The sequence below is a fragment of the Sinohyriopsis cumingii genome, chromosome 2 (genome assembly GCF_028554795.1).
Source record: "Sinohyriopsis cumingii isolate HCF-2022 chromosome 2, ASM2855479v2, whole genome shotgun sequence".
NCBI classification, from domain to species: Eukaryota; Metazoa; Mollusca; class Bivalvia; order Unionida; family Unionidae; genus Sinohyriopsis; species Sinohyriopsis cumingii.
This window is the reverse complement of record NC_142962.1, coordinates 62,589,790-62,616,804: the sequence shown is the minus strand read 5'-3', so window position 1 is coordinate 62,616,804 and position 27,015 is coordinate 62,589,790. Positions and strand designations below refer to the sequence as shown.

The 27,015-nt window shown below is 34.5% G+C and overlaps 1 protein-coding gene across 1 annotated transcript in view; it reads right to left on the bottom strand.

Moving 5' to 3' along the window:
• Positions 1-3,169: 3,169 nt before the first annotated feature.
• Positions 3,170-27,015, bottom strand: part of LOC149805034 (uncharacterized) — an 89,345-nt gene continuing 65,499 nt past the window's right edge. The window contains exons 4-6 of the mRNA XM_089946726.1: positions 26,459-26,590; positions 14,666-14,810; positions 3,170-13,697 (exon numbers count right to left, since the gene is read on the bottom strand). Coding sequence (XP_089802852.1) covers positions 11,275-13,697; positions 14,666-14,810; positions 26,459-26,590 — 2,700 coding nt within the window. The 3' untranslated portion in view covers positions 3,170-11,274. The remainder of the gene's footprint in view (positions 13,698-14,665; positions 14,811-26,458; positions 26,591-27,015) is intronic.

Here is a 27,015-nt window from a genome sequence, read left to right as displayed (position 1 = left end):
AGTAATTGTTTTGTGCTGGAAGTATTGCACAGTATGTATCTGGAGCAACTTGCTTTTGTTTTGTAAATACCACACATTAATATTAATATGTTAATGATGGCAGTATGATGACCAGTTGAACAGACCCTAAGTACACAAGTTCCACATAATTATGAGAGAATAGACACATAAAATCATTAGATATTATTACTGTTATATCACATCTAATTGATGGATGTTATATGAAAATAATATCTTTTATACAGATAACTTTTAACATTCATTAGTTCTAGTTTGGAAAAAGTTCTATGGTAGGCAACAGTACAGTACAATACTGGGTATAGTTCTAATGAAGTGAGTAATGACTGAGGAGATTTCTAATTCGTGATTTTCTTGGAAATTAATATTTTCTTTGGTAGAAATATGGCAGGTGTTGCTATTACTACTGCAGTGATATACTACATGGAAATCTTGTGGAATAGCATGTGGACTGATGAATGAACCACCAATTGGTATGTGAAGGAGTTTTCATTTGCAATTACATTACAATGTTTGATTCAGCTGGGGCTGGTTGGAATGTTTGACAAAGTTTGAAGAATGCAAGTCTGATGTAACACATTTCTTGTTGTTGCTGTCTTTGTGGTAGCTCCTGAGAGTTTGCATTTTTGCAGCCAGTGATGTGTATAGTCTTTGTATCTGAAACAGTGTTTTCTTTTATAGTTCCTTCCACACAGCATCACAAATTTGATCCTATCTGTAACTCAGTAGATTCTCAGGTCAGCATAAAGAAATGAAGCTAAAAGTACCTAACTCATTCCACATAAAGTATTTAAAATGAATTAGGTACGTTTTCCTACCTTTAATGACACTGACCTGACAATTTACTGAATTAAAGATAGGATCAAATTTGCCATGCTGTTCAGAATGTCTAGCATAATACCAAATAGCTTGCCTTCGTGTGCATGTATGTTTCTCAAAATGTTTTGTATGGTGTGTTGTCAGATTTGGAGAGATCTTAAGTTACTGAGTAAAGCTCTTTTTGTTATATATCTGTTGTTGTTGTTTGATTTTGTAACAACTCCATTCGGGAGAGCAAAAGACAGCAAGGGATTTTTTTCTTTTTAAAAGTAGTTCCTAGCATGTGGACACCAGGATTGAGATGACCGGACTGAGACAGACTGAGATAAGAAAAATAGAGTTAGCATGTGTGAGAAAGTGATATATCAGTAGGCTAACATACTGGACTTCTTATTTGTACCGTATATACTCACTTATAAGTGGAGTCAAACTGCAAACAACAAAAATCCTGATCTGCCATAGCATAATGCACCTGCAGATCAGATTCTATGCTGTTGTATTGATTACTCCTAACAAATTGCACAGACCCAGATCTGCCAGTGCTTGGTCTGTACAGTTTGCAGTTATACTTGTCTTATACGGCAGTGACATTTACTTAGTTTAATTTTTGCTAGATCACGTGATTGCAATGGTACTGTTCCAACATCTTTATTGAGCTCTGACATTTTTTCAGATTTGGCATCCTTTTCTGATCTGTCATTTATTATGAGAAGTCATGAACAATGTTAGTATTCATACTGAATATGCCACTTTTACCTTGCCGTAACATTTGTTGTGCCGTATTCATCATTTTTTGGCCTTATTCATCAGTTTTGGGCCTTAAGCAACATTTGTTATTCTGTTTGGCATCTATGAATCATTTTCCGCACATTTGTGTGGATCATTCAAAACTGCAGACTTTGGAGAGTAAACAAAATCTAGATTCGTTTGTTGATTTCAAGCGATTATTTTGATAACTTATCTTCTTCCTTACCATAAGAATGATCCATTTTATTTTTAGTTGGTAGAACATGTTTATTATTATAAACTTATGGACTTAAAAATCTACATGACAATTGGCAGTAGTAAATGGTTTTATCATATGGTAGCATTAACAGTGAAATGTATCAAAACATTGCTGTATAGTAACCTATATCAAAATATATTGTTGTATAGTAACCTATATCACAATATATTGCTGTATAGTAACCTAAATCACAATATATTGCTGTATAGTAACCTATATCAAAATATATTGCTGTATAGTAACCTATATCACAATATATTGCTGTATGGTAACCTAAATCACAATATATTGCTGTATAGTAACCTATATCAAAATATATTGCTGTATAGTAACCTATATTACAATATATTGCTGTATAGTAACCTAAATCACAATATATTGCTGTATAGTAACCTATATCAAAATATATTGCTGTATAGTAACCTATATCAAAATATATTGCTGTATGGTAACCTATATCACAATATATTGCTGTATAGTAACCTATATCAAAATATATTGCTGTATAGTAACCTATATCACAATATATTGCTGTATGGTAACCTATATCACAATATATTGCTGTATAGTAACCTATATCAAAATATATTGCTGTATAGTAACCTATATCACAATATATTGCTGTATAGTAACCTAAATCACAATATATTGCTGTATAGTAACCTATATCAAAATATATTGCTGTATAGTAACCTATATCACAATATATTGCTGTATGGTAACCTAAATCACAATATATTGCTGTATAGTAACCTATATCAAAATATATTGCTGTATAGTAACCTATATCACAATAAATTGCTGTATAGTAACCTAAATCACAATATATTGCTGTATAGTAACCTATATCAAAATATATTGCTGTATAGTAACCTATATCACAATATATTGCTGTATAGTAACCTATATCAAAATATATTTCTGTATAGTAACCTATATCAAAATATATTGCTGTATAGTAACCTATATCAAAATATATTTCTGTATAGTAACCTATATCACAATATATTGCTGTATAGTAACCTATATCAAAATATATTTCTGTATAGTAACCTATATCACAATACATGTATATTGTGATATTCTAGCTGGCAATACTCATCCCTACTTTGTATGTTGTAACAAATGAAATCATTTACTGCAGCGATTTTTACAGATAATCTTCTTTGAAAAAATATATTTTATGAAGTAAATATTTTTTAGATTTTAAGAAACTTACCTCATAATTTTATAGAAATTAAAATTTTTTAGAGGGACATGTCAAAACTATTATAGAAAAGTAAGGTACTCAAGCTATTTATTTGGAAATTACAAAAGGACAAATAATGACCTGAGTATGTTTATTGCAGGTATGAAGGGTTATAAAGTATACATAGTCATATAATAATAATAATAATACAGATTGTTAAAATGTTAAAAATATACATAACAAGAGTATATATATATATATATATATATATATATATATATATATATATATATATATATATATATATATATATATATATATATATATATATGTATATATATAATTTGAACAATGAAGTATGTAGTGTATATACTTGCTTATAAGAAGACTCCAACTGCAATCAACATACACCCTGATGTGCCATTGCATAATGAGCTGGCAGGTCAGGGTCTTTACTGTTTGTTCTCCAGATTAACTCCTTACAAACTGCATAGTTCATTATGTGATGGCAGCTCTGGATATGTGCAGCTTGCAGAAGTCATGGATTATAAGTGAGTATATACAGTAATGGTATGATATTAAAACCTATAGATTGCATATTTCATAATTATTAATTACATGATTTGCAAATGTTTAATTTCATTTTTTAATACAGTGTGTCATAACAGATATATGAAATGGTGAAGAGAAACTATAACATAATAGCACTCAGTAGTGAAAATTATGGACATTATATTTGATATGAAAGTGAAACTCATTTGATATGATAGTAAAACTCTGTACCTCCTCTCCGATAGTACATATATTCATTTAATTTTACAACTTTATTAAGTTGGTCATATTGATGACAATGTCAGTATTTATATATATGGTATATGCATCACATAATGTATTACATGTATAGAGGATAGTATATACATATCAAGACACGCAGATATATAACTATACATCAATTAAAAATATTACTAATTCCCCTATTTACACAAACTTTTCATTCTTGTATGTATGATTTGCCAGATTCTCAGATGTGCTTCTGTTCAAATACAATGAATTTTATAGCTATTGATATGTTTGAAAGTGTTTTATAGATTATTTTTTAGGATCAATTTTTCAAATGAGGTGTTTATTCCTCATAGAGTTCTTATAACAAAAGGGTCCATATAATGCATGTATACAGCTAAATTCTGTATTTCTGCATTTCCATTTAATTTTCTGGTTCTTCCCTGAGTTTTCCCGGGTTCTTCTTCCACCAGTTATACTGGCCACCATTGATAGCCTATCTTGTGCTGAAATATGGCATTAAATCCTTACCAACTAACCATCCATTTGTTTCATCTTTTCACTTGTACAAAACAAGCATCATGGACTCCAAACTGCACTAAGTGGTTAAAGCACTGGACTTGTGTCCAGCAAGATGCAGATTCAAGTTTCTCCATTGGTTCAATCCATACTGGTATATCCTTGTCTAGGGCACTATATTTGCCATGGTACAGTGTAACCTTCAGAGTGTTGATATGCTGTATAATTCCAACCCCACCCTTCCTAAAAAAAACTACATGTAAGGTAAATTTTGTGATGCTGTTAAGACATTTCATACTCTGTTGAAAATCCATGCTAGATATTTACACATACAAACACTGGCCTCAAAATAAAGAATAATTTTTATTCAAGTTTTGCAATACTGTTAAATATATCAAAACATGAATACTGTACTTGTGAAACTTATGAGTAACAAAGGGTGAAAATTTAAACATAAATTCTATGAATAATGGAGAAAATAATTAGATGCCTTGGTAACCAATTTCGTGAAGCATGAGTATCCAAGTTTTTGAAAAAATAAAGTTTATCAAAGTGTAAAAAAAATAAATGGGGAGTGTTCATGAATTACATTTTGCAGAGACATGGATAGCTATTTTTTTCGTTGGTCTTTTCTTGCTGATATTTATGGGAATGTAAATTACAAAGCAAGTTAGCGGTATCTTATATGTATAGATCTGTTAAAGTAATATTTCATTAGATTTCATATTAAAGTTACAACATTCAAAAATGATCTAAAACTATCATACAAAGAGTAGGATAATAGAAATACAGTACTGCTGAAATCTATTCCATGTAATATAGCACTTTTGATTCACAAGTGTATAGATAGTCCTTTTTTAAATTTACATTATATATTAGCACATTTACATACAAACCTAAATATATACAGAACTAAGGGTATATTATTTCCGCACCTTTTTATGTTACATTTGTATGCTCATACAACTGTAAGGTTAAAATAACACAGAAGAACAACACAAAGAACCTAATACCTTTTGCACTCTACCCAAATGTAGAGGTCAGTGCATTTAAATTAGATCAAAAATGGGTTTGCCATACTTGGCTTGCAACTTGTTCTAATAATTATTTTAAGAAAAAACACAACAAATTATGACCTGTAAGCAAATTATTTAACAGTACCATATATACTTGTTTATAAGTGGAACCAAACTGCAAACAGCACAGATCCTGATCTGCCATAGCATAATGTGCCTGCACATCAGGGTCTTTTTTGTTTTTTTTCTACTTAATACTTCTAACAGACTGCACAGAACCAGATCTGGCAGTGCATAATGTGATGGCAAATTTGGGTCTTTGCAGATGATTTTTAGTTGGACTTGTCTTACAAACTGGTATATACGGTATATCTGGCCACATATTGCTAAAAAATATGCAAGTTTTAAACTCTTACACATGTTCGAAATTCCCCAAACCGGATACGATACTTGGTGTGCACCTACAGCATGAAAATATGTCAATCTTGAGGAATAACGGGTTGGGTTCTGTAACTGCTGGTAGTTCAGTTAATATTATGATCAGGGAAATATGATAATCACATCACACTGATCATGATAAATATCATTATTTTTAATTCTGTTTTTTACAATGTGCATCTTTATATTTGAAGAACATAGGCCCTGACCTGTTGTCTCAAAATGTGTCAGTAGATCATGGTCTATGCAGGTTGTTAGGGATAATTTGAAGAAGATAGAACATAGACCCTGATCTGTTGTCTCATATTGTGTCAGTAGATCATAGTCTATGCAGGTTGTTAGGGATACTCTGTAGGATAAACGATATAGACCATGATCTGGACTTGCATAATGTACCAGAAGATCACAGTATATATAGTTTGTTAGGACTAATCATGAGAAAAAGCAACATAGATCCAAATATGATATCACATTATGTATCAGCAAATAAGGGTCTTTTCATCTTGTTATGGCTCATTATTAAAGTAAACAACATAGACTCTTATCCGACATAACAATGCATCAATAGGTCTGGATCTATACAGTTTGTAAGGGCTAATCAGCAGAGTAAACAATATAGACCCTGATCAGCCTATGAATTATATAATAGCAGATTAGGGTCTGTGTTGTTTGCAGCTGAATGGAACTTAAATATTACTGTCTAAGGTAACAAAGAAATGGAATGATATATTTACTAGTATATAACACACCAAAGAGAAAAGTAGATTCAGATCTGTGTTCATATAATCAGCCAGCAGATTGGGTCTATACTATTTATTAGCAATCATGAACACTGCAGTCTGCAGAAAACCCTAACCTGTTTGGTACATTATGGGAACAGAGCAAGCTGCAGTAAAGCCTAGAACTCATCAAAGCCTTGAACTATCATCAAAGCCTAGAACTGTCGGTCAAAGCCTAGAACTGTTGGTCAAAGCCTAGAACTGTTGTCAAAGCCTAGAACTGTTGTCAAAGCCTAGAACTGTCGGTCTAAGCCTAGAACTGTTGTCAAAGCCTAAAACTATCATCAAAACCTAGAACTGTCGGTCAAAGCCTAGAACTGTCAGTCAAAGCCTAGAGCTGTCATCAAAGCCTAGAACTATCATCAAAGCCTAGAACTGTCGGTCAAAGCCTAGAACTGTCATCAAAGCCTTGAACTGTTGGTCAAAGCCTAGAACTGTTGTCAAAGCCTAGAGCTGTCATCAAAGCCTAGAACTATCATCAAAGCCTAGAACTGTCGGTCAAAGCCTAGAACTGTCAGTCAAAGCCTAGAGCTGTCATCAAAGCCTTGAACTATCATCAAAGCCTAGAACTGTCGGTCAAAGCCTAGAACTGTTGTCAAAGCCTAGAGCTGTCATCAAAGCCTAGAACTATCATCAAAGTCTAGAACTATCATCAATGTGAGCATGAAAATTATTTAAGGAGTAATAAAATGATGGAAAAGTTTATTGCATCCAGTATGGTGATATAAAACAATAATTTAAATAATCTGTATCGTTATTGCACTGTTTGGATTCTCAGGGTCAGGTCTTGCACAGTGTATATACTCATAAATTGGATCCAACTGCAAACTGCATAGATCCAGATTTGCAATCACACAATGCATAAGCAGGTCAGAGTCAAAAGAGTTGTTAGGAGTAATCAGTAGAACAAATAACTTAGACCTGGCTTTGTCTTGCATTATTTGTTGGCTGGTCAGTATCTATGTTTGGACCAGACTTATAAATGGGCGTGGTGTATGGTAGATCAAATATTAATAACAGACCTTTGTATAAGAAGGTTCAGATTCTCAGTTGAAAATAATTCAGGGGGAGATTGCAAGTGGTACCTAGGCATACAAGAACTTAAAAATTGATTTTTATTTAAAGCTAACTATACTTGATGTGTGTGTTACATATAAAATATAGAAATAAAAAGGATTAAACAAAGAAACAGAACAAACTAGAGTTACTTCAATGGCTCATCTCCATGCTTTTATTACCCCCCTTCATCAACCCAGTATTCAATAAAGGAGGACATAACTACCACTATGTCCATGCATCTCTCTGACTGTAAACATTTTGGTTTCTAAAGCTTATTACTCAAACTGGTCAAGGTATCTGAACCAAACCTGGTACACGCATTAAACAAATTAGTTAGTGATGCCTTTTGATACTAAGACTTTTACCACATAGGCAATCAATGTACATATACAAAGTTTGGTGAACTGGTCCCAACTGACTTCTGTAAATGCTGTTCATATTTTCATGCAAATGATTATGTATATTTTTTGCAAAAATTAATAATTTTTTTAAAGGATTCAATTCATTTTACAAATTATAATTGAGTCATGCATAGCTTAAATATTATGTGCACAAATTATCTGTTTGAACACTGACGTATTTTGTATGGCCAAATAAATTTGTATATGTGGTTCTAGTTACCTGACCGAACGTTTTTTGTTTGTTTCTGCTGACCCAACATGTACATCTTGGAGGAAAAATTTGGAAAAGAGACACAAATTTGGGGAAGAAAAAATTAAGAGTGGGCTGTAACTGATCGAAATTAAATTCAGGATGCAAATGACGCTTATTTTCCATTTGATGCTTCATTTAAATCCATCTGAACCAAAAACGAAAACACAAAATAAATGTTTGTATCAACCAACCTATCCTAATTTTTTCCCATTGTAACCATAACCACAGTATTTTTTTATCTGGTCCAATACATGTACATAAATAGGTAGGAGTTACCTTTCCTGTCCATCATGTCTTCTTAAAATAAATCTAAAATCACATAGTTCTGAGCTATGCAATGCACTGTGAACTGGGACTAAAATAATGTTACAAAGGCATTTTAAAATGCTACATGAAACACATTACAGACATTAGTGATTCTAAGTTACAACGTATTATTAACATGTGTATTTCTTTTAATCAGTGTTGGGTCATTTAAGCCAGGAACAAAACAGAGATTTATTGTAATAAGATAAAAGTTGACTTACAGGACAGGATAGGCATTTCCCACCATTCTAATACATCCACAGTGCCTGTGCTATTTTCATACAATGTACATATCATTCATTTCAGTTAGCAATATTTTATTCCTTAAACTAATTTGCTTTTTAGTGACACAAGAAACATGTGTAACACTGGCCATGTGTTTTCTAATTTGCTTTATAAGTGACACAAGAAACATGTGTAACACTGGCCATGTGTTTTCTTATTTGCTTTATAAGTGACACAAGAAACATGTGTAACACTTGCTATGTGTTTTCTAATTTGCTTTATAAGTGACAGAAGAAACATGTGTAACACTGGCCATGTGTTTTCTTATTTCCTTTATAAGTGACACAAGAAACATATGTAACACTGGCCATGTGTTTTCTAATTTCTTTTATAATTGACACAAGAAACATATGTAACACTGGCCATGTGTTTTCTAATTTCCATTATAATTGACACAAGAAACATGTGTAACACTGGCCATGTGTTTTCTAATTTGCTTTATAAGTGACACAAGAAACATGTGTAACACTGGCCATGTGTTTTCTAATTATTATTCTCATTATCCAAAAACTTTCTTGGACCTTTTAAAGCATGTGTGAAAAGAAGTAGCAGAAACTTTATACAGAGTATACATTATTGATTCACCAAAACAGTTCAGTTTAATATTTTTGTGACAAATGCATTCTTTATGATGACTTGATTACACATTAAATCAAATATGCTTCTTATATGAGTATTGTTCATGTAACTACATGATGTACACATCTGTGGTGCTTGTAGGGATGGCATAAATCCATCAAGTCCACTTGTTTATGGCAAGAAGAATATCCAGTTTGTATGATGTGTGTGTGTGTGTGTGTGTGTGTGTGTGTGTGTGTGTATATATATATATATATATATATATATATATATATATATATATATATATACACACACACAAATTCTATCTTACACATATGAGAAGTATATTTTTGGGCAAGGGTCACAAATTCATGGTATAATTCATGGTATACCTTAGCCCAATACATTAACATTTTGTTGTTTGGATAAGAATGTATGTGAACTACGTGAAACAAAATGCAGCTCAGTTTTACTGACCATTCTATGTGTCAAACTGAAACCACAACCAGGCAAAATCTTGTTATCAACTTAGAGAGATGGCTAACCACCATATATACTCCCTTATAAATCAAATCAAACTGCAAACAACAAAGATCCTGTTCTGCCATAGTATAATGTGCCTGCAGATCAGGGTCTATCTTTTTTGTTCAACTGTGTACTCTTAACAAACTGCACTGACCCAGATCTGCTGGTGCATTATGGGATGACAGATCTGGGTCTGTGCAGTTTGCAGCTGGAGTCATCTTGTAAGCAAATATATATGGTACATCCTAAAAAGACAACACCCATTGAAAAATGCCCCTTGTGACCAGCTTATGAGATGAGTCAAACTGTGAACTGAACAGAACCAGATCTGCTGTTGCATAATGCTCTCACAGACCTTGGTCTGTGCAGTTTGTTAGGAATAATCCGTAGAAAAACAAACAAACAGATGCTGGTCTGCAAGTGCATAATGCTATGGCAGCTCAAGATCTTTGTTGTTTTCAGTTTGCATTGACTTATGAGCAAGTATATATGGTATGTAGTAACTGTTTGTTGCTAGAGGTAGTGTACCAGTTGTCAATGCCTTGACATTTGGGTGTTGACTTTTCTGTTATGTAGTAACAGTCTGTTACTAGAGGTAGCATACCTGCTGTCAATGCCTTGACATTTGGGTGTTGACTTTTCTATTATGTAGTAACAGTCTGTTACTAGAGGTAGCATACCTGCTGTCAGTGCCTTGACATTTGGGTGTTGACTTTGCTGTTAAGTAGTAACCAATGGTTACTATGTCAAGTATACAAATTCACCATCTTCCTAGAAACATCTGATTAGAGGTAGGGTGTTGGGCTACTGCTCTTTCCACTTTATTTAAATAGTTCTTAAGGAATCTCAACAACTGATCACCCAGATCACTATTGTAAACATGAGTTGATTTCTAAGTTATTTTGATAATTTCGCATATATACCTTTTCAGTGTTGTATCCACTAATTAGTAAGATAAATGAACCATTGGAATCTGCTCCTGATGATGTCATGTCATGTCATGCTGTCGATTAAGTATGAAATTAATATGAATCATGATATGACACTTAATATCTAGGGAAGTTGCAAAAGTCAAACTTTGAAGGAAAGCTCATTTTAAGGTATGAAATGAATGCTCTTATTTTATGTTCTCCTGCATTCCCTCATGAGGCATTATTTCCAACACTGAATCCCTTACTGGCTGGTTTTGAATGTGCATTCATCACTGTATCCATCAGTAGCTTCAAATCAAGTGGTATAATTGCATACAACAACCATTGTGACATGGAATCAGTTACAGTGCATTTGATGTGCCTTTCCATGTGTTCCGCAGCCCTTTAACTAGCAGTGAGCCTCATCATCATTAGAAGCATTGACAGTGATAGTAAAGGCATCATGGCCTATTTTTTGCACATTTGTTATAAGATCCACTTTAGACTCGGAGGATGGAGGAACTTTAACAGGAGAAGATTCAGGTGATGTTCCCAGCCCGTCATCTTGGCCATTTGAAGTGTATTGGTTAGTTGGAGATGGGGAGTTATCATTGCTGGAAGAAGACCTTGATGAAACAGATTTGCATTGTGAATCAGAGTCAGATAGGTCTCTGGCCTTGAACAGCGTTGCTTTCTGAATCTTTTTCAATTTTAGTTGATTTTCATTAAATATTGTTTCATCTTGAAGAAGGTGTTGTTCAATTAGTTCATCCTCCATGTCAAAGTCTTGCTTTTTAGTCCAGTCATTTACTGAATCATTCTGTGGAATATCAGAGAAAGATCCTGATCTCACAAGTCGAGTACCTGACAAGTCACCCACATTTACATCTTCTGGCTTTTTAACATCATATTTAAAAGACGTACTCCGGTGACTGACTTTATCACCTGAAGATTCCTTTTTCGTTGATACAATATCATATGAAGAGGTTCTGTGCAGAGTGTGTGAAGTAACTGTTTGTGGTACACCACTAACTATGTCATCCCTAATTTCAAAGGCTATACCACCCTTTGGTGGTTGTTTTTCAGCTTTTGCATTCAGTTTTAAAACATTTTTCTCCATAGCATTAAATTCATCTACTGAAATATCATATGACAGTCCCATTTGTTTCTCTTTAGCATTCCTACTTGGAAACTTTTCTTTGAAGAAGTCTGTATCAAAGTTCAAATTCATATCGAGAGGAGGTAATTTGTCATATTCTGAATTTGATTGTTGCTCCTTGCCATCATGGTAGTTTTTACTTTCACCTTTGTCCTTATCAGATGAACTGGATGCAAAACTTGCATCTGAATCACTCTCTTTGCTCTCATGATCAGATTCATCTGCAGCTGTTTCAGGCACCCTATGTTGCTGTGGAAATGGTAATCGAGGCATTGGCACCTCATATTGGTCATTTCTACTCTCACCTTCCTCCTCGTCTGTTGAACTGGATGCAAAACTTGCGTCTGAATCACTTTCTTTGATTTCGTCTTTGGATTTATCCACAGTTGTTTCAGACACTCTCTGATCTGATGGAAACATGAATCGATGCATAGGTGCCTCAAAGGTATCCCTCTGAGATTGTTTGGCAGTAATTTCTTCTTCTTCAACAGGTTCAGCGAATAGGGATTGAACCAAGGTTACATCATCAAAAGCTGAAGTATCAGTCAATGTAGTGCTAAAATCGCCAGCTGAGGACATGGATGTATCCAAGATTTCATGATCTTTTACGATTGATTCCATTTCTACAGTCTCAAAATCAATGTGATTGCTGTAAATTATTTTTGTCCTTGTTTGTACATGGGGAGTAATCTTATCCTCCTCTGGTATTTTATCTTCAAACGTAGATGGTGGAGATAGAGTGACTTCAACTATCTCTGTCTCCATTGCATCATCTACTAGAGCTTCTGTTGGGGGTGCACTGTCTGGAATGTCAGGGGGCATACCAAAATCACTTAACGATTGTATACTGCTTGATGATCCTTTCTTCTTCTTTCTTTCAGGCTTGGAGGGTGGCGATTTTGGCTCTTCATCAGCATATATTGGGGAAATTTCAGTTTGATGTACACTTGAAGGAATAATTATTGAATTTTCATGGTTGCTTCTATCGTCAGGGTCAATATAACTTAGCCGTATGACATCCAGTTTGTCTTGTTCTGTCAATTGATCGAAGACGTTCGCGAAATCAACTGCATCTTCTGCAACTGTGTCTCCCTTGTGCTGTATTTCCTTTTTGATTTTAGTATCAGCTTTATCCCACGTGCTGCTTAGGTCTACAGTTGCGTTTGGAATCCCAGCATCCCCTGAAACTCGATTTTCGAACAGCGCATGGGTTTTCTCCTTCTTTGTTTTGTGCACAGTCGTGTCCGGTGCTACTGGCTTACGAATTTTAATTTCAGGGGTTATTGGCTTGATGAACACATCGTTATTTCCTTCTGAAGGTGATCTAACTTCCTCTGTTATTTCAGGAATAAAATCGTTCTCAAATGCATTTTTACTTACTCTTTTCGAACCCTGTGGTGAATCTTTTTTCACATAACCTGTCTCGCTCAGACAGCGTTTAGGATGTAGTATGTTTTCTTTTCCGAGTCTTACAAGGGTATCAACAGACTGGCTTCGATAAAGGGGATGTTTAAGGTTTGGGCTTGAGTCACTCACCCTTCTACCTTTGGGGACCTGTGTCTCCTTTTGCAATGTAACTTGGACTGGATAGGGTGAGGCGTAGCTGAGGATTGTCAAAGCGTCTTCATAGACTATGTTCTCGAATGATACGGTGACACTTACAATCCTATCACCTGAAAGAAAAGCACGGAAAAGGTAAATTAAAGTGTTTTTCACGCAAACTGTTTAATTGCTCAGTTAAATCATAATGACTTGCTGCATATAGAATCCATCCTAGTAAACGTGTCAGCTGCAGTCAACGGATACCTCTTTTGTGCAGCTAGTGCCCAACAGGAGGAATGTATGCAGTACACTATACACCTGCCCCACGTCTTTATAGTAATCCATATAGTGACTAGTAGGGTATGGTTGACTCGGGAGATTACTGGTCAGCAGGTCTAGATCTTTGGTGGAGTTATACGGTCTTGAACTTAACCTAATGTGCAGAAATCATTATTTTCTTATTAGACTTACCATGCCCGTGACCTCTGACCTTTATACAACATAATAGGTTTTCTGTATTACCTAGTGTGCAAGCTATCAACAAAACTTGTTCAAGGACTTACTCTAGAATAAACACTATTCAGCAAAACCTCATTTTTTTGAGCCACAATGATCTTTGATTTTGTCCTTTTGAGTCTAAAATCAACAGGCATCTTCAGTACCATAATGTTGAAGAGCCTTCCAATTTTTGGTCAAGGTACGTGATCCAGAACTAAAATTATAAGCCAGAATCCATTTTGTTAAACTTTGTTAATGAGTGGCTTTAACCTTTTACTTTTTTCACCCCAAAACAGACGTCTTCATTACAGAAATTGCAAGCCATCCACAAAGTTTGGTCCAAGTATGTGATATAAACCTAATGTTATTGGATAGAAATCATTTTCTTTCTTTCAGTGACCTCCACCTTTAACCTTTTGATCCAGAATGAAGGGAATTTTTTAATTTTTGTTTCATGTTTCAATTAAGTATGACTGTTCTTTTGAAAGAAATATTGCTCAGTTTCCTTAATAACATTATAAAATTAAAGAAAATGCATATTCGTGACTGAAAGAGATGAATGTAAGTTTCTATGTTGAAAACCGGTTTATCCATTACGTACCAACTCTGAATTTTCCTGATTCCACGGCAGGTCCCCGATTGTGTACCTGACTGACAAAAATACCATCGCGCATGCTCCCTGCAATGTTGAAGCCCAGGCCAATGAAATCCTGACTGTGGAGCCAGACACTTGTGACCTCAGGATCCTGAAAAAGAAAGACAGAAATGCAAATGTTGTGTGACTGAGGGTCTGAGGGAGGATTTATCAAAGCGCTTTAATAAAGCACGTGAAGTACTTAAGTTTATAAAATGCGAACAACGTCCATGGAAAAAAGACTACCTGATTATTAGTTTGTAAATCGTGCCGTTGTCATACCTTGATGTTATATGATAATGATGATGGTAAAAAATCTTTTAATTGGAACTTGTAATATCTGGGCACTACTCAATAATGATAGCATTTAGTAGTCTTTAAAAGCAAACAAACAATCTAATCATACTAACGGGTTTATTTCTCTTTTCGAATATTGCACTAGTTATGATGTGCAAGTCAATGTTTTAATAACAGTTTATCGCGTCATGAATTATCTTTCATCTTCTCAAGTATGTATACATTCGTAATCAGCTGTATTTGTGTTTTGTTCGTGCGTTGATCGCAGTATAACCTCTTGATTAATGATAACCTAATCCCACCGAACTAAACTGTCACCTGTCGACTTGTATCGGAATGTATGAATGGGGATGATATCAGCGATACCCAAAGCAATGTGTATAGGGTTAAAATAATACAGCTGTTGTTTATCATTGAAACATTGTGTAGACAATATTAAGTAGATCACTTTCACATATTCTTGTAGCTATATGTAAACAGTCACATAAATCAGCTCATGACGGAAAAATACGATCGACGACCTGGCTTTTTTTCTCCCTCCTTCATCTATAGTGATATTCTAATGAATTTTCCTTGTAAAGATCTATGACAGACATTATTTAAATTACTATGTACGTTTACTCTAAATTAATCAATCCCTTTAAGACAAAGCATTTCTATTTTAAGACGATCGTGATATAACTTTCCTGCCAATACCATAATTTAAAACTACTGTTATTAGGACAACTTAATAATCATATTAATTCAAATACATAGACAATAATGTATTCTATGTAGAACAACAAAATCTTTATATGTACATCACCTTTCTCATAAAGAATATGTCATATTTTACTGACTTATTATACCTTTTCTCACAAGGGAGCGGTGTCAATTTCAAGACCAAATTTATTTCAGTATTGCTACAAGCGAAAACGTTGTTTCCCTTTACTGTTCTTTGTGCAATGTACTCGGTTCAAGTAAATCTAATGCATTCAATACATCCTAAGCAAGATCGTCGTACATAATCCTCTCGTGGTGACCCCAAGAAGACATTCACACTGAAGAAAGAAGCATTTGACATTATCATCTCGTGATGACCCCAAAAAGACATTCACATTGAAAAAAAGAAGCATTTGATCTTATCATCTCGTGCTGACCACAGGAAGACATTCACACCGAAAAAAAACAGTATTTGACCTTATAATCTCGTGCTGACCCCAAGAGGACATTCACACATAAAAAGATGTTAATGTACCTAATCTTGTGTTGACCCTTAAAAGGCATTCACACCGAGAAATAAATTATCGTACCTAATCCTCTCCTGCTAACCCATAGAAGGTAATCACATCGAAAATAAGTTCTAAAAGTCAATGTAAAATTTCTATGTAAATGAGTGCACAGTCCCGTCTGAAAGTGCAGTTGAAAGGAGCGGCAGGCCAAATATTTTACAAAGGCTTTAAAACAATCTCCTCTGTGTGTGTGTGTGTGTGTGTGTGTGTGTGCAGCGTGAAAACCTTGACGAAAATCTGACGCAACATTTTTTTAAATTATTATTATTTTTGTTAAAGTTGCATTAGTCAATCGTGTCCAATCTATGTTCCGACGAAATGTCTGACGTTTGAAATATGAATGAATATAAGGCCAGCTGGACATGTGAAGTACATAGTAAACTTTATAACATACATAGAAATGTAACGGTCGCTCAGAAACCGAGAAACCGAATTAAATACACGCACATCATTAAAGATCGACACCTGCAGTATTGAAAAGAAAACGTAAAGTATACTTTTTGAACAGAATGGGGTTGTTATTAACCGTATATATCGTTTGTCATGCTTAATTACGGTTTTAAGACCTATTTATAAGATATATACAAAGAAAATACAATCAATGTCCCAAAAAGACTTTCTGAAATTTCTGCATTGTAGCCAGATTTAAATAGCTTTATATCCGAAATCCGAGGATAAACATCCATTTACCAATGATCTGGAAGTTAGCTCTTGGATCTTGATTTATAACAAGCTTGTCAGCCAAATTTTGCGCGATAAGTGATCGAATACTTTTTTTTATATTACCAACAAATTGGTTAATACAGGCTACATCAATTAGTAATTGTCGTACGAAAAACTGATCAATTTGTCTTCGGAGGATAACATTCTAGATCAGTCAACATTAAATTACAAACAATAGAAATATATTTCCCATTATAAAGGTAAATAACTTTGGTTCAGTGCTTCAAGACGACATTAATTATTTTGCCGTAGTGATATCCTCGACAGTTCACCATAAATAGAAACCGTTTTGGACCGTTTCCTCACTTCTAATTCAATTTAATACACAATTTGTTTTATATAACTTTATGTGTGCGCCCCACACACTTTTTCTGACATAAATCCCATGCATGGGCACAGTGAATCAAAACTGGGACAACTGGATTATCAAATAGAGTGAACACTTGTTAATTTGGACAATGTTATACCCCAAACATATTTTCACATTAACACATATTCCATGTTCACTGAATTCCTACGACACACCTGATTTATATTTCTGAAATATTACGAGGTGTCTGTTATGTAATATTGTGTGTCGTTAGTGTAACAATACAAATACAATATGAAATCTTTACTTCAGCAATTAAAGCCGTTTTAATAGTAAAAGTAAAAACAGAACAGCATGTACATGTGCTGTCATCATTCATTCAGCTTAATAGCGAATAGTCCTAGCAATTACTGGCAGTATTATAAAATGCCAAGTTCGTAAACTTTTTAAATTGATGCTAAATTGTTGTAAATTTATATTATTTTTTGTAATAAATTGTAGTATGTTTGTGTACAAAATACAGCTAGTCCCCTTGAATACCCCATTATAAAACAATTCAACACAGTTAATACGTGGCAAAACGTATGATCAAGTGTTATCATTTTTCTAATATTAAACAGAAAATATAAATATATTGTGATCTTTTTCCCCTGAACATTCTGTGTCTAAATAACATCTTACATTGCAAAAGAAAACGTAGTTTTATATGGAAAAATATATACAAAAAATCAATGGGAATTCAAACAGATTTTCTGGATTGTTGAGAAATTTCTTAACAGTTTAACTTTTGGTGCCGAAGTTTATGTCCGGAACGGAAAATTCAGGAATTATGATAAATGTTTTCGTTGGAATAATCAGTTCCAAACAATTTTTTTCTGGATAGCAACTTTTCCCGTTAATTACAATATGGATTAATGATGTCCCTCGATAAGTGACAAACCACTCTGTCAGATAATTTAACAAATTTACACCCGTATGTATCGATGCAAAAAACTGCTCTACAAGCCTTTCCAGCAGATTTTCGCCGTGCTTCATGAAACGCATCACCCGAGGTAAAAACCATACAAAGAAATACCAAATTATTGACTATTTCATGTTGAAGATATCGTGAAATAATTAAATACAATATAGTTTTTCTTCGCCATCTCAAAATTTTAAGTTCATGTCTTGTTCGCGTTCACTTTAAGACGCCATTTACGAAAATAATTAGAAAGAAGTTCCAAGTCCTTTTGTAAACCTTCGTTTGTTTCAGAAAAAATACTATCGTCTGAATAAGGAATAAAGAACAATTTTAATCTATCCATGAAACCTTGTTTTGAGAAAATTCATCGTCTATATCATTAATAATTATAGTAAATAACCGTGATAAAAATTCACTTTGACGTACTCCAGTTACACACATAAATCCATCAGCGATTATTGTATTAAAATCAGTTTTTAGCGTCTTTATACACAAGAACGTATGACATTAAAAATGTTTCCTCTGATTCCTAAATTCGGTTGTTTGTACTATAATACAGTATTTCTATGCTGAAATAATACAGTATTCTTTGTTGAAGTAATACAGTATTCAACGCTGAAATAATAAAGCATTATATGTTGAAATAGACGTCGAAATAGTAAGATATTTAAAGCATTTTAATTGTAATGAATTGTCTTGGATTTGAGATGAATTAGAAATTTCTGAAAAATACTCGGTAAATATGCTGGTAGCTAACATTACAGAAACTTTGCAATTTTTAATTTAGAATTTAATCCTTTTGTAGAACTACATATTTAGCGACGCATCACACACTTTTCACTGCGAATTGTTGTCAACAGCTTGTTTACAATTCAAACGTTTTGTATTACATTGCATTAGTTTGAACTCATTTTATGTTGGGTTTTTTTCTTTCTATTATGCGGCCACATTTTGACATGAGAGAAGGCCCTTTATCTTGCCCTCTCATGCTTATGTTTTAGAACAATAACTAATTCATGATGATTTACCTTTCTAAGCACGTATGATTTTCAGTGACAATCTCTTTTTGTCAAGATGCTTGTGTCAGGCCAAATTATTTACATGAGCGTAGTGAAGAGTGTGTGTGTGTGTGTGTGTGTGTGTGTGTGTGTGTGTGTGTGTGTGTGTGTGTACGATGTCCCACCCAGTCACATTATCCTGACACCAGACTGATCAGTCCTAACACCAACCTCTTAAAACTGAACGCCTAGCGAGACACCTGTTAATTCCATTTTAAAAAGTCTTTGGTATGACTCAGGGGTTCGAACCCATGACCTCCCGCATCCGAGACGGACGCTCTAACCAGTAGGCCACCGGAGCGGTCAGTAGTAAAGAGGTCATGCAGAGTGTGTACTTTAAGTGTACAATATATGTGGCAGATTTTAACATTAACCGGTCAAACAAGCCAATTAGAAAAGAGTTGTATGCGCTTTAGCCTGTTTAAGTCAGGTTGGATTCATTTGCACTTGTTAACACAAAAATGTTTCATCTCAGGAGATTAATAACTTCGGGGGGAATCGATAAAAGTGCAAAAATAAGCTTTTGAATTTACACAAAACCTTAATAAATGCTGAAAATTTTGAGTTTCATCTTTATTTTATGAAATATGCGTTATGTCAAATAATGTTCACTAAAAATGGTGCGTTATTTTAAGAGTTGGAAATGAAAGAAACATTTACAGCTTTGTGTACTATTTCAAGATTCTAGTATGCCATAAAATGTATATTGAAATTTATGTTGACATTTTCTTTGTTTTGTTCGTTTTTTATGTTTGTCACGGCATAGATTATGCCGATTTTTTAGAAATGGTGGCCAAGTGGTTAGAGCGTCCGCCTCGGATGCGGGAGGTGGCGGGTTCGAACCCCGGCTGATTCATACCAAAGACCTGTAAAAATGGTACAAACAGCTGCCTCGCTAGGCGCTCAGCATTAAGAGGTTAGCGTGAGGACTGGTCGGCCTGGTGACAGGGTGGGACATGATGCTATATGTCTGCGGCATGATGCCACATTGCTAGATAACACTATAAACTGCCACTGTGGACATCGTAGCGATATGACTGAGTTTTTTTTATATAAAAAACTACGTTAAAAATCGAACACACACACACACACACACACACACACACCTCATAACTGACTATTACTAATCATGTCAACGCATGTTTTTTTCCGTTTCTTGTTCGCATTTTGGACATGCGTAACATTTATTTCCAAAGACAAACTAATGTTTTTGGTTGATAAATTTGGACATACATGGTACATATCTTAACACAAACAACTGTAATAAAAATGTCTTCGTACAAATCGTGTTCCTGATACTGGTGAAGAAATAAAATATCGTTAAATTTGTTCAAAACAGATGGCAATCGAACAGCGCTACAAAGATAAGAATCGATGTTAATGTACAGCAAATCATAGTGTTGAAACTTTATTTTGAGTACCAAGGAAGGATGACTGAAACAAAAACTGAAAATATTTACACATGCTTTTGAATGACGGTAAAGTAGGTCATATCCCTCTCACGTCGTTCCTTTTATGCACAGCAGGTTTCATATATAATTAGTATGCCAAGTCTAACCTCAGCTTTTAATACAGCTTTGTCAACCTGTCTTACACACTGCAAGAAGGAAAACATTCTGAAAACATTTTGACATGTTAGCAAAGTTTATATTAACAAAACAAGTTGAGAGACCTTCCACCGATCTATTAATCCTTGTATGTTCCACGGGCAATTGCTAAATGCCACTGTAGGCTGGTACACTAAACCTTCTAGGGATTATGAATGAATCTAATAATGCCGTAGTAGTATTCGGCATTTTTCATCCCCACAATGCTCGTTTTCACCTCCAATTCTACGGGTTTGATTTCTGACACAAACATGTAAGTTGTAATATTTAAAACTATAGTTTTCACTCTTGTTTAAGACTATTGGGAATTCTACATTCCATCATTTATCAAATCATTTGGTTGGGTTTTACAGCACAAGCAGGCAATATTGCGCCGAATATGATAGAAGAAACACACGTGATTACATAAAAAAATATGTTAACAAAAATTAAATTAGCTCCAACTGGAAAACACAAAAGAGGTTAAAAGTTAGAGTTGAAACAATAAGGTCGTGTTGTTTTAAAAAGTTTGTAATGGTAAACAAAGGTAGATCTTTTTTCAAGTCACTTTCTAATGAGATAAACACTGAGTTTTCCAAGCTAAGTTTTAAAATTCTAGGCAAATGTAAATATGTTTATCCCGTCAACATGGTTGCAATGCATCACATAAATCACAGGAAACTTATTCTGAATAAGACTGAACTTTTTTAATAAAAAAATAATAAAAAAAACAAAGCAAAACAACTAAGTCTTTAAGTGTTCTTGACGCTGAATACAATTATAAAAAAACAAAAACATACATGGGAAACGAATGATTTTGGGGTATTGGAGGCACTGGGATTCGTCCCTGATACCTATCAAGTGAAAAGCCGTGCTATGCCTGCTGCATTATCTTGGATGAAACTGAACATGCCGTCAACGCCAATTTTAAATGAAGCAGGCACAGCATATCATAAGGGGTCGATTTTATCTACTGAAAAATAATGGAGCTGGGTAAATCATTTGTAAGTCATAGAAAGTTCAAGTGTCGATAATGAACTTGCATGTGTTTGTTTTTACTGGTGTCATTCATATAAAAAAAATTGTCAGCGTCCAACTCTGATTCGCAGACTACTCTTATACAGGGGACATTTATATAAACTTTTTTGTTTCTGAAACATGACCTTGATAACATGAGGCTGACTTTACGCCTATCTATATTTATGGTAGATAAAGTCCCTTGAATTACAGTCAACTGTCGAGGTACATCGATTTAGAACTGTCAAGATTTTGCTGAGATACAAATGTGTACGTGTGTATTTCAAGTTTACAACAGTTTTTTTTAAGAAATACAGAGATAAAACTGGTCTGCAAATTTTCACAAATGTGACACTGAAAGGACATTACTTATTGTCAAATCTACCTGTAAGTAAACAGAGAAGTAAAAGATAATTTCATTGTCACATGCACAACTTGCTCGGTAAATAGGTAAAACTTTAAAATTCAAGCATATATATATATATATATATATATATATATATATATATATATATATATATATATATATATATATATATATATATCCGACTCCGATTTTGCCACGAGATAAATAAGGTATGGCAATGACCGTGTATATTATAACATTAGAAATTAGTTGCTATTCTGTATTTGTAGACGTGCTTAATAAAACTGTAAAAGTGAGACAAATGCAAATTCATTGTCCTCGAGTGACTTTATAATGTCGTTCTAAATGTCGTGACCTTGAGGAAGCAACAACTATATTCGGCTCACTTTGGGACTGGTTAACGCAATTCTTCAGATTCAAAGACGAGGGCAGCTATAGTTTTCCATCTGGTCCTCATTTCGTGACATGAAAGGGTACACAGTTTATGGGTGCAGCTTTGCTATTCTGTATTTGTAGGCGTGCTTAATAAAGCTGTTTCTGTCCAACAAATCAAAATACAGTCTATGGATACAGCTTTGCTATTCTGTATTTGTAGGCGTGCTTAGTAAAGCTGTTTCTGTCCAACAAATCAAAATACAGTCTATGGATACAGCTTTGCTATTCTGTATTTGTATGCGTACTAAATGAAGCTGTAGTTGCCCAGCATATCTGAATACTGTACATGGATACAGCTTTGCTGAAATCAAGATCCAGGACAAAGAAATATGGAAAGAACCACGTTTTTGTATGAAATATATTATCATATTTGGCGAATAATGTCAGGACACAATCTCTTCAAAATTGTTGACTGCAATCTCCAAACTTATATTTGCTTCTTTCATATAAATCTAGAATTTCCATTCTGCACCATTTGGCACAAACATCAACAATAATATATCTTAGTGGCGACAAAGCTTGCAATACGCCAGTAGAAATATTCTACGATTTTCAACTATGACTCCTGATCCAAAGATCACTGGCATGTCTTGCAGATGGATTTAATACAGTAGGTTGGTCAAAATTCAGGTAGCGGTATATCTATTTCAATACAACTACTACAATCTGCATGTACGTTTAGGTCCAGGTTCTGGTTGTTCTAATGAAAACTCACGCCTGTTTCACGATTTTGTATCTTGTGTCGTTTTGATTCGGGACAAACGTTTTGGTGAGTAGGTGCCATTTTTACAAAGCTTGAGTGGCCATTCAAACTCAGATTTTGCTTCTGTTGTTGACATAAAATTGGCAAGACTTTAAAAAAACAAATTATATATATATATATATATATATATATATATATATATATATATATATATATATATATATATAAAGTTTGTTCTCAATCTAAATTAAATATTTAGTACTAACAGCTTTAGCGTGTATATTCATTATGTCATTATATGGCATTTAAAACTGAGTCTTTGTGTACACTAAGGTTGTATAAATTTTTAATGCAAGATTACGATGTGGAGTTTAGTGAATACAGCACAGATATAGTCTTATCTCAATAATGCTATCTCGACTGATAGATCACGTCGAGTTGTCGGCATATAAAAACCGAATCAGTACGAGATTTTATATATCCTACCAATTTTCATATCAATTAAATAAAATCTTAAACGTAATAGAAAAAGAGTTTAACATTTCAACCTCTCTGATACAAACTTCATCTTAAGTCTTAAACAGAATTTCATTGTTTTTAAGCAGCTGATATACACATGAATATCAGTTTGTAACAAAAGGCACTAACTTTCACTAAAATCACTGTTATTAACACGAGTTCTTCAACGCATGGGGGTAGCTTACCCGTCTATGATATTTATAGCTATTGTGTAGTTGCCAAATTTTTCATCACAGAATATTTCACCAGCTGAATATCTAGGAAAGCTTCTATCCGAAACCCAGCTGATAGCGTTTGAACTATTTCAGGCGGGACATTATGCGAGGCTCTGATGGCGATTTCATCATTTTGACAGTTATTTAGAGCGGGATATGACAAATTGTTGGAACTTGATATAGATTTTTAAATAGAATTCTTCTTATTTTCGTTTGCATGATAGGTGATGCTTCATCATAGTAATTCACGCTTGTTCGGTTATGCCAGGAATCTTCTAGGAAGATGTAGTTCCAGCCTCGTTTGAGTGTATGATAATACCGTATCAGAAAACGAGAGTATCGTTTTCCGACTTCTTGGGATTTGACGGTAATATTGTGGCACATTCACGATCACTTAATTGATAGGTTTATAATAAAATGCCAGATTGGAGAGTTTTATAATAGAGAGTCAGGATAACGAGTTTTTTTAATATAACGTCATGCTGAGGAGTTTAGTATAATGAAATCCCAGACTGAGGACTTTTGTGAATATAGGGTCCGGCTTACGAGTTTCATCAATACAAGGCCAGGATGAGGACATGGGCGCCCGCACATAGGGGCATGGGGGAGGAGCATTGACGGTTTTAACATCTGAACAGGTTTTGGCCTATATCCATAATACTTAACAGCGGATCGCTACATGTTTGCCCCCCCCCCCCCCCCCGAAAAAATGCTGCTTGAATATAGGGTCGGGCTGAGGAGTTTTATGAATACAAGGCCAGGTTTTAGGAATACGCGAGAGGCTGATAAGTTTTATGAATACAGGGGCAAAATGAGGAGTTTTGTGAATACAAGGTCAGGTTTTAGGAATACGCGAGAGGCTGATAAGTTTTATGAATACAGGGGCAAAATGAGGAGTTTTGTGAATACAAGGTCAGGTTGATGAGTCTTATGAATACAATGCTAATTTAAGGAGCTTTATCAATACAGGTCAAACGGAGGAGTTCTGTGAATACAATGCCAGGTTAAGTAGGTTTATGTATACAAGGCCAGGTTGAAGAATTTTGTGAACACAATGCCAGGGTAAAGAGCTTTATGAATACAGGTCCGACGGAGGAATTTGTGATTACAAAGACCAGGTTAAGGCGCTTTATGAATACAGGTCAGACTGAGGAGTTTTTTTAAAATTAAAATACAAATGCCAGGTTAAAGAGCTTCATGAATACAATTCAGACTGAGGAGTTTTGTGAATACAATGCCAGTTTAAGGAGCTTTATGAATACAGGTCAGACTGAGGAGTTTTGTGAATACAAAGTCAGGTTAAATAGTTTTGTGTATACAAGGCCAGGTTGAGGAGTTTTATGAATACAATGCCAAGTTAAGGAGTGTTATGAATACATGTCAGACTGAGAGGTTTTGTGAAAGAAGGAGTTTAAGGAGCTTTATGAATACAGGTCAGACTGAGGAGGTTTGTTAATACAATGCCAAGTTAAGGAGCTTTATGAATACAGGTCAGACTGAGGAGTTTTGTGAATACAAGGACCAGGTTAAGGAGTGTTATGAATACAGGTCAGACTGAGGAGTTTTGTGAATACAATGACCAGCTTAAGGAGCTTTATGAATACAGGTCAGACTGAGGAGTTTTGTGAATAAAATGCCAAGTTAAGGAGCTTTATGAATACAGGTCAGACTGAGGAGGTTTGTTAATACAATGCCAAGTTAAGGAGCTTTATGAATACAGGTCAGACTGAGGAGTTTTGTGAATACAAGGCCAAGTTAAGGAGCTTTATGAATACAGGTCCAGGTGGAGGAGTTTTGTGAATACAGGTCAGGCTGAAGATTTTTTGAATACTATGCCAAGTTAAGGAGCTTTATGAATACAGGTCAGGATGAGGAGCTTTATAAATACAGGTCAGACTGAGGAGTTTTGTGAATACAAGGCCAAGTAGAGGAGTTATATGAGCTTAGTCTTTTGAACTCAAAAAGTGCTCCTTTTGATTGTACAATAATTTTCATAAATTAGATCTTTATATTTAATATAAATTGTCACTAAAATAAATTTCAGCTTTAAGGTTTCGTTTTTTCGTTCTATTTGTTTCAGTTCCATTGTTATAAAAAAAATCAATAGCTGAGTTTGATTGTGTACCTCATTTGAAATGTTTTACAAATATGGGACCTGTACTAGATTCCCAGCTAGGCGGCTGTTTAGTAAATATGGGACCTGTATTAGATTCGCAGCTAGGCGGTCGTTTTGTAAATGTGGGACCTGTACTAGATTCACAGCTAAGCCGCAAGGCTGATATTAATCACAGTACTTACCCCTGTGAGGTAGTTTCGGTCAAGAGAACCTATGGATCCACTCCGGTTCAGCCCCGGTCCCGGAAAGTCCGCTTTAGGCAGTGACATCCATGTCTTTCCGGCGTTCTTTGATTCTGGGGATTTCGATGGAGACTGAAAATTAAAATCAAATGGCGCCTGAATCGCAAGCTAAACAACCCGTGACCTTTCGTGTCCTTCATACTGATGCCATATTTCATTGGCAGTATCGCACCGCGCAACGTAGACAATGCGTTCTTGTGTTTAATAAGGCATAAACCTGATTTTCAAATGATTTCATATGATTTAACAATTGTGATTGATAAATATGGGAACAAATTCATATCTTCTTTGAAAGCTCCATATTAAATAATTAAAAAAATGATGTAACTATCCGTTTGGCAATATTTTATTGTTGTAATTACATTATTTTCTTTTTTAATTTTCTTTATTTTGTCAAACTGTAGCAGGGAAATTAAGCCTGTTTTATTTTAGCGTTTGTTCTGTAGCCAACATCATCATCACTAAAATAATTATAAACTACCTTCCCTTACTGTGTC